Source organism: Buceros rhinoceros, unplaced genomic scaffold, assembly GCF_000710305.1.
Source record: "Buceros rhinoceros silvestris isolate BGI_N320 unplaced genomic scaffold, ASM71030v1 scaffold20178, whole genome shotgun sequence".
Taxonomy (NCBI): domain Eukaryota; kingdom Metazoa; phylum Chordata; class Aves; order Bucerotiformes; family Bucerotidae; genus Buceros; species Buceros rhinoceros.
The window spans coordinates 10,726-20,129 of NW_010428870.1; the positions used below are offsets into that span (position 1 = coordinate 10,726).

Below are 9,404 nucleotides of genomic sequence, written 5' to 3' on the forward strand. Positions count from 1 at the left end.
ACATTAAGGTGTGAGAGGCAGCGAGTAAACTAGCATTCCTCTGGTTCCAAAAGGCCTTAGCTCTAGAGTCTCAGTTCTGGTGTTTACTACACGGAATCCCATAGAACTCGGGACGTCTGATCGCACGTGAAGCTTCAACGTATTTGACTTGCCAGATAGAAAAATAATTGAAACTTTTGGACTAAGTAAAACAGCAGCTTTAGTGAATTCGCCAGGGAGTCAGAAGAGTTTGGGTCCCTCCTGCCCGCACAGGACACCACTGGCTTCTTTGCTCTGTCAAAGGGAACTACTGGAGCCGAGAGCTCCGAAGCTGTGAAAAGACACAAAGGCAGCAGTTGGCTAAATTACGATCAAATTACTGGATGAGTGTGCAAACCCCTTCCTCTCCCCCCATGCTCTCTAGCTAGGGCTGTACATTCAGAAGCACTCGGATATCTTCAGGTTCGCAGGCCTGATGGCTGTACTGAGAGAGAGATTCCTCAGCGCACTGGGGTAAAAAACGGGAATTTTTTTTGCACGCTTCCCTTCCCCCAACGAGCACTGTGGTTGTTCCTATAAAAGGTGGTTTGCTTTCTTCTTTTAAATTACACCATCCATTTTTTTATTTTACTACCATTATTATTTTTTTGCAGAGACAGTTGTGCTGCCGAGCAACTTGAGGTAAAGGCATAAGAGGGTTAAACTACGAGAAAAAAAAAAAAAAAAAAAAAAAATAATGATGGCGGTGCTTCCGTGCCAAAAAAGCAGTTGGCTGGTTTCATATTGCATAATAGTGCCGTGTTCCTTGATGAAGTAAACAATCTTCCTCGCGTCAATTTAAGGGTGAGCCTCTCGCCCCTGCCCAGCGCCAGCTCCAGCACATGATGGGAGGCACACCCCATAAACCAACCCCACGGGAAACATACATTGTATGTGGCTTAATTGCTCAGTTCTTCCGCTTGGTGAGTACGCTCCCGCTTTATTGACTTAAGCGAAGTACATCGTGCGTAAGGTGTCTTGGTGAATTTGTACAGCCTTGGCCAGGGCCTGGGGATCTCTGCCATTGCTCTGTCCTGACACGTGGCTTCCTTCAGCACTGCGAGGAAACAAGAGAGACACAAGTAGGGCTGTGAATCGAGCTCATCTACATCAAAAAGCCGCTTCACACCTCTTCCACATCCAGGAGAGCATCACGGCAACAGCACCAGAACTGGATACGGAGAAAAACCTACTCGTCTATTCACCCAGCAACCTCGAGGCTTTTGGCAAATCCCTTCACCTGGACTGCTCAGATTGTTCATTTAAAAATAAGGCTGTTACAAATCTGTTGGTGGTTTGAAGGTTATAAAACACTTCTGACGTACAAGGCAGAGTTCGGTAGGAGGAAGGCGCTTCGCACGTTCTCCATTCACGACTACCCTAATTCTAAAGGTAAAAATGAAAGGATGGCTTGATTCCCTCAGACCACACCACAGTAATAACAGAATTCTTTATTAAACTAAACTGACTTCTTTAAATCTGAGGGCTATTCAGTGGAATCCTCCAACCCACTCCTGCATGACACTGAGCAGCAGCCGTCAGGAAGGATTATCTTAAGACTAGTCCCAGAGGTAATGAAAATTAACCACAAACTGAGCAGTAATTACCTACAGTTGGATGGCTTTGTGCCTGGCAACGGGGCAAAGACCGATGGGGACAAGAACTTCCACTTACCTGTCATGTTCTTTGTCCACAAGATGGTACCGTGCTCTGAATGCTACCAAGTGAGCGTAATACGCTGGCGCAGGTATAGAAACCGAGCGTGTACAGCGCACATAGGTGTGGCAGAGCTGGTAAGTCAGCAGCTGGAGTTCATCTGCAGTAAAACAGTTATCGTCCCACAAAACATGATAGTGTGAGGGACGGCTGGTACCCTGAGAAGAAGGGAACACCAATTCACTGATCCGGCTTTTCCACACTGAGTCAGACTTTAAAAGTTCAGAAAGGGCCAGACTATCTCGTCTGAGCTCCTACTAACAGCAGCCAAAGAAAACTCAGCCACATGTCAGCCCTGAATGTGTCTCAAGATAAGTTTAACATTTATATGATTATGTATCTCTAATTATTCATCCTTGGAAAAAAATCCATATAGCCTCTAGATAACCCTCAGCGATCAAAACCTGATCCCAACATGACTGAACCCTGATTGCAGCACTCTCAACTACCTTCCGTTAAAGCTGTTTCTCACCAAGACACATTTCCCAGAGAAATAACTGCTGCCTCCAGTCTTCCAAACTGATTACACTGAAACTTGAGTCACGTTAATTCCACTGGGGCTATAAATCATTAAAGTAGCAAGTTTTATTTCCAGAAATAACAAAGGTACAAAATAAAGTCACTTCTTTAAAATAAAAAGCATCACTTACCATCAAGACAAGTTTTAAAGGCATAGCACAGACCACCTCTTAAGCAAGTAACACTGTTAGTCCCACAACAATGTGATATCCCAGATAAAACCGAGCTAAATGACATCTCCCCGCTAAACAGCTGTTTGCGAACACAAGCGTCACAAAGGGAGAAACCCGACATGTTTTAAGTTCAGGTTAACTTACTCAGAAACAATCGTACCTGTATTCCAGCATGGCTACAGAGGTAAAAATCAAACTCATAGGGATGTGTGATGTCTGTGTCTACAGTTGTTCCAGCTGGAATATTGCCGCTGCGTCCAACCTAGAGAAAAGGTTCGGTTAAAAAGTATGGCTAACAACTGTTTACACACCTCGGCCATAACTGAAAACACAGTTTCTATTCAACGGGCGCCACTTTCTGCCTCGGTATCGTTCGGAGCATGTCACCGCACCAGCCCAGGATGTCTGGTGAGGCTGCTGTACGGCTCTGCCCCACCTCAGCCAGAACCTTCTGCTGTCAGTTCAACACCCCCGAACGCAAAGACAATCCCACTGACGGAGAAGCCCAGTCTAACACCTTTCCCAGCAGTGAAGTGCTTGACATCAAGCTTTTCAGCTAAGGCTACCATGAGCGGGGGCAACGATTACCCTCTCTGTTCTGTCGGCACAGAACAATCGTGTGTGGTGTCTCTTCTGCACCACGATGTAGGTTATTCCAGGCTGGTAATCCTTCTCCAGGCTGATGCAGGCTTCCCGAATGGCTAGCAGCTCGTAGTACAATACCTGCAAGGCCGAGAACAGAACAGGTTGGGTTTGCCTTCCATTGTATTCTGCATGCGACACCTAATAAATGGTTTGTAGTTAACACCAAGTGCAACTTTGCCACATAATTAGCAATCTCAGGAAGTTGTCAGAAATATATCATGTCCCAAGTTCTAAGAACTCTCCTTGCCAGACAGGAAAGAAGTTACAACTTTTCTTACCCAACATGCTTAAGAAATTACCTCCTTTAGTCTCAACTGTTTTGTGCTATCTTGGTGTAAACGCAAGCGACCCAAGCAGCACAGCTATCCAACAGGGGAACGGGGGTTATCACAGTTACACAGTCTTTCAGGAAACCCACAAATGAACCAACCTGTCGAAACTGTCCTTCAGAGACCCCGTCCCTATAGAAGATGATCCGCGTGGGCTTGAACCGTGTGGACTTGTAGAACTGGATGAGCAGCTCTCTCACCATGGAGGCCAGATCCTGGATGATCTCCTGCCGGGGGCGCTGCACTCGCACCGTGGCACAGTACCGGCTTGGATGAGCATCCATACTACCTACAACCTTCGGGAGAAGATAATGTCAGTAATGGCTCAAGATAAAAATTCAAACAGTTGAAAAGCCAAGAACAGCAATTTTCAAGTAAAAGATGCCTACATTAAAACAAGCCCCATGGTAACATTTTCAGCTGGAACTTGTAGTTGGGTACAGGTTCAACACCTTTTGCACAGGGATATAAAACTCGCCATCCAGCACCCCAAAACACACTATCCATCTGCAGAATTCATCTGCCTTGGAGTCTTCCCTGCTGTTGACGGCACACTCATGCATATTCTGATAATCCAGACAGACCTTTCTCCTTTGAAGTTTTCTCTCCTTTTACACAGTGAAACACTGCAGTTTGCTTTAGTCACTGTAACAAGGACACAGTGTCTGTAACTGCAACCAATGCCAAGTAAAATACCAAGGGGACAAAACAGGAAGGGACTGACCAAGCATCCAACCACCACCCTAATCTGCTGGACTGTACCAACACAAAAGGTAAGAGGTATCAAAAACATTCCTGCCAAACCAGGCCTCTAACTATGTTTACCCAAGATGAAAACCCGATGCTGATGTACTAACACTTACAGCAGCTATGGACGGTTTCTTTCCGTCTCCAGCAGGAGGGTGGGTGACATCAGCTCCCAAAAAGATCACTGGCTGCTGGAACACAGAAGGTCTTCAAAAAGAAAAAAGTGCTAAGTCACACTTGCAGATGAACAGTTGGCTCAAGGTTATTGCTCAATGCGGGGTTTTGTTTCAGAGAAGCCTTATCAGGTGCGCTGGCCTCACAATGCAACCTTTGTGCACGCGCTGTGAACTGCAAAACCACCACAGCACCCAGTCCAAGACACACTGCCACTGCACAACGGCAGAATTCCCCTGGAGAAGAGCACCAGAGCTACCCGTGGACAGGACAGGCAGCTTCTTACAGCCACCACCACTCTACAGAATGATGCGCCATGCTTGGAGATCAGTGTTGGACGGCATCGGCCACGTGACCAATGGCTGGGTGCAGCAGCACACACATTGTCCTGCCTTACAGGATTTAAGCAGCAGGATGGTCTCCCAGCGCCTTCAAGAGATTCTCTCACACACACACCATGGTTTTATGTTATTTTTCTGGCTCGCTCCCTTGCTCTGTGCATATTCCCACTCAAAGAACAGACACGCTCTAGTAAAGATCAGATTAAATTCAAATTTCTAGTCACCTCCCTCAGGGGCCCACAACCACTCAGAGCCTGTGCTAGAAGGAATTCAGTTCTACCTCAATTACCAGAAGCATGTTTCAACTTAAAACTTGGCCCTGCTTTCATTTTGGTGCTAAGCAGCAAACGCAACTGCATCCGTTAGAACAAAACTGCCAGCAGTCTCCACAACGAGTCTCACCGTTGATGAGGTACGAGGATGTTGTTGATTCCTCCTAGTTTAACATTGATCTTCAGGCACAGATTTGACAGGGTCTGTGGAGATGTTTTAATGACGTTCTTGACTTGAACACACTGCGTGGCCATTCCCAGCAGCGTATCTCCCACACGCTTCACCTCCGCTGAGAAGCAAATACCAGGAACACAACTTGAGTCCATTTGAAATTACTGCTGCATTTTGATCTTAGCTTAAGTCACAAAAAGTTAAATGTACGCTGCAAAATAACTTCCAACTTATCTGCATGTTCCAGTTCATTTCAGCCTCAGACACAAAACATGGATTCCTAATGTCTAAATAATGATCCTGAAGAATTTTCTAACGTGCTGGGCAGCGAATTTCTCAGAACAATACTTGACCAAACAGGTAGACCAAGGAGTTCTCTTACCATACACTGGCGTCTTCCCTGGCAGGATGACGATGATGAGCTGAAGCCCCGAATAGGTGTTCTTGAGGTGTCGGAACATGGGCTCCACGCTGTCTGCGCCCTGGGCGTACTTGCAGAAGCAGGGCTGGCCCTGGATCGGCATCCCCGCGTCCTTCGAGATCTTGCGCAGCTGATCCGTGAAACCCCTACACAGATGAGAAGGTTTTGAATTTTTGCAGTAGCAATAGCACACACCAGCCACAGCAGAAGGGGATGAAAGAACGGTAACACTCATATGAAGACAATTCCAAATAGCTCTCAAAGCAGCATTTTAAGAACATTCATTGTGTGGAGGCTGCAGAGCTTTGAAAGACCACAGGACAGAACAGAGAAAAAACCAGTTTAGACACCTTTAGTGCTTCACTGAAGACACGAGAAGGAACACTGCGTGAAGCGGCACCAAAACCCCACAGCATACCCAGGTACAGGGTTTGACTGGAGCTGCCAGCAAGGAGGCAAACCAGCTCGGATTCTCTCCCTAACACCTTAGATGATTTACACCAGGTAAAATGCTCGTTACAAGTCCTATGTTCATGTTTTCTCTTCATTAAGAGACCAGTCCGAGGCCTGAACCATGACATGCCTTACTTCAGTATTTCTTCTCTGCACTGTCTCTGCGTTGCAAAGCAAGCTATAGCCCACATTTTGATCTCCACGCCAGTGTGAAACTGCTTCCCACGCATGTCCCAGACCCCATGGCTTGGGGTTGCCACCGTTCGGTTCTGTGGAAACAAAAGCAACAGATAGTTAAGCGAGAGGGAAAGAAGAAGCCGTTGCCATTTTCCATAGGTTACCATTCAAACATTACCCTGTACCACACAACACAGCCGAACCGCCTAACCCCGCGATGCGCAGGGGAAATCACTCTCCAAAACAGAAACAAAAGGAAAGGCCAAAGCCTCACCCGTCCTCCGTACTGCAGCATGGGAGCTGGGAGCACGCGCCCCGTCACGTGGGCCATCTCATCCCGCACTTTGAACTGGAACTCTTGAACAAATGGATCTGCATCATAATTTGCACTTCTCACCTAGAAGATGAGATTTTCCACATTACAGAAGCATCTAATTGTGGTTCATACAACAAACGAAAGACGACCAGGAACACTGCAGCAGTGTTCTACATGTATTCTATAACCTTCAAGCCATCGAAAACGGCTCAGGTTTAACTGCTCAACACTCAACCCAAGAGATATAACAGATGACGAGTTTTTTGTTCCCTTAGTTACTCAAGTGCTCGTTTGTGGCGATACATGTTCAAGTTGTTCTTTAGAGACAAGCAAACCCAAGATTAACATTATTTTATTACTGCACATTCAGGTCTTCCGTACTTTCCAGAACAGCCTCATTTAATTGAAAATTTGACTAACTTGTCAGCTCAAAAACTGTTTCAGGTAGGAGCAATTGCACCGAACTGCAGCTGACGAACTCACCAGTCTGCTGATTTCCTCTTGCCTATCTGGAGCAGATCTTGCCGTTGCTTTAATCATCGTTGATGTCTGATTGTCCGTCAGCTTCTTGATGCACCGCTGGCCAGCCACGATGGTACACACCCTACGTCTGCTGATTTCCTCTTGCCTATCTGGAGCAGATCTTGCCGTTGCTTTAATCATCGTTGATGTCTGATTGTCCGTCAGCTTCTTGATGCACCGCTGGCCAGCCACGATGTTACACACCTTAACGAAAAACCAAAAGCGTCAACATGCAACAGGAGTGCTTGGAAACAGACCCCTCCACATGGCACACACACATCACTACACTCTTGCTACAAACCTCCCCCTGACACACACCCCGAGGCGTCCAACAACTGCAAAGTCTTAGTTCTAAACTCTAAAGCCCTTTTAAAAGGTAGATAGTCTTCAGCGAAATAAAAGAGTAAGAAGGTGTGAACACGTAAACACGCTCCTGCTGTGAAGCGCGCTGCTGCGCCACGCTGTGCCAAGCAATGCCGCCCCCCTGTCCCGAGCTGGTTTAGCAGAACAAGTGCATTACTTCTAAAGGCAGGTAGGTGTGTTTCTGTTCCTGTCCCACTTGCAGGCAGGGCAGATGAGGGTATTTCAGCTGGAGGTTGTACTTCTCTCTGAAATACTGTGCTACTGTTCTCTCCACAGTTTGCCCGTTTTCTAACTGCAGAGGAAAGCTGAAAAGACACGTTTTAATAAAATTTGCAGAAATCTTATTTGCGGGTATCAACATCCCCCAAACCAGTATCATTTCAGGTCCTGTTACACAGTCAGTGTTAAGCTATCATACATTTTATGCTCTGACAAAAAGCATCTTACGTTTGATGACTTGCAGGCCTTCTTGTTACGTTACAAACACGGTATTTCCTTCTCATCGTTCCACAGTGAGTCACTTCTACCTTCAGACCTGCACAAAAGTACCCAAACCCCTGATGTCAGAATTTGAGCAGCTGAAGATCCAGAGCAGAGGCTGCCAGCCCTGCCTCTCCGTCTGCAAAAATAGCGCCAGCAGCAGCACCAGCCTCCCAAGGCCTTCCCCCAAGGCTGTTGCTGTGCCCTGTGCACGCACTGCCTGAGCTGCGTGTGCAGAGCAGACTCAACATCTGCTGCGAGTACGGAGCTTATCACAGCAGTGCTGCAGCGCATCGGCACACTGTTATGTCTTTCCTGAGCCCACAGGAGAACAGGCAGCTGAAAACACCGCCTTGTGACCCAGGAGAGCCAACCTACAGTCCACCAGCAAGGGCTTCCAAGAGAGCCCTCGGGTGCCTTGTCCTGCTGAGGCTCGCGTGCACAGCGGATGCAGGCTGAACACCCCACATTGAATCGGGTCTCTCCATACCAGAGAGCAGATACCATGTTCAGTTCACATGGGACCACGGTGTTACCTAGAGGATGGCATCATCAAACACCAATACCACTGCCTTGGCAGAGCATCATCCTGGGTTTGGCTGGGGTACAGCCAATTTTGACTAGAAGCTGGGAGGGGGCACAGCCAGGACAGTTGACCCGACCTGCAGCCCAGCAGAGAGGGAGGTGAATACACAGGTATCTGGAACCCACTCACTGCCTTGTTGTTAATCTGCTGTGACACCACAGAAGGCACTGCCCTCCCACAGAGCTGCTCACGCCACCAATTCTTTAACGCAGTGTTTGCTTCACTACACCAAGATTACAACATCTTGGCTGGAGTCCCCAGATACCACAGCATGGAAAAAAAATATTGACAGCAAACATAACCCTCCATCATTGTCTGACTACGGTATGAAGTGCCCAAGGAACCCAGGATCGAGAAAGAGACAGCTCCTCCTCCTCCAGGTACCTGTCTTTCAGAATGAAGACAGACAGGTCTTCAGACAGACAGACAAAGGAGGCATGTTAGGACCACTACAAAATAATTCCTTTAAGCTTTTTTCACTCATGGCTGTTCTGTGAACACATCAGTTTCTGACTATAGGTCAGATTTACTTTTTTGCTGTCCAGTATTTCAATATAGCGAAAACTTCCATCAAGTAACACAAGCTTCTAAGGGCAGAACTTTGAAGAGCCGAGCTCTTTTGAGGCTCCACTCTGAGGATTACACTGGAATGAAAGGCTATGGGAAAACACTATGTAGAGTATATGGAGTGAAACTTCTCAAACCAGCAGCTCGGGCAGTTCCTTTGGAATGGAATGTGGCCTTCAGCTGCACGTTAGCAAGCGGTACGTGTTTTTCCACAAGGCAGCCAGTTATCCGAAGTTGCTGCCACAGCACACTTTCAAAGAATCCGTGACCTTAGCTTTGACATTGATTTCCACTTGGCCTCAGCATTTAAACAGCAGGAGACTTTCAGTGTATCACCACCGCGCCTCAGTGCCCCCGCCTGCGAAGGTCAGACAGCTGACAGTCGCCCATCTCTGCCCAGGCTACAAACACAA

The 9,404-nt window shown here is 47.2% G+C and overlaps 1 protein-coding gene across 2 annotated transcripts in view; it reads right to left on the reverse strand.

Annotated features, from left to right (window-relative positions):
- Positions 1–615: 615 nt before the first annotated feature.
- Positions 616–9,404, reverse strand: part of AGO3 (argonaute RISC catalytic component 3) — a 13,797-nt gene continuing 5,008 nt past the window's right edge. The window contains exons 6-18 of one of the 2 annotated variants that reach the window (XM_010142443.1): positions 7,806–7,893; positions 7,516–7,663; positions 7,075–7,199; positions 6,432–6,549; positions 6,116–6,249; positions 5,489–5,673; positions 5,065–5,224; positions 4,264–4,354; positions 3,502–3,696; positions 3,015–3,149; positions 2,587–2,688; positions 1,693–1,892; positions 616–1,075 (exon numbers count right to left, since the gene is read on the reverse strand). In XM_010142443.1, the coding sequence (XP_010140745.1) occupies positions 967–1,075; positions 1,693–1,892; positions 2,587–2,688; positions 3,015–3,149; positions 3,502–3,696; positions 4,264–4,354; positions 5,065–5,224; positions 5,489–5,673; positions 6,116–6,249; positions 6,432–6,549; positions 7,075–7,199; positions 7,516–7,663; positions 7,806–7,893 (1,790 nt within the window). In that variant the 3' untranslated portion in view covers positions 616–966. The remainder of the gene's footprint in view (positions 1,076–1,692; positions 1,893–2,586; positions 2,689–3,014; positions 3,150–3,501; positions 3,697–4,263; positions 4,355–5,064; positions 5,225–5,488; positions 5,674–6,115; positions 6,250–6,431; positions 6,550–7,074; positions 7,200–7,515; positions 7,664–7,805; positions 7,894–9,404) is intronic. The other variant, XM_010142444.1, reaches the window with a different exon arrangement.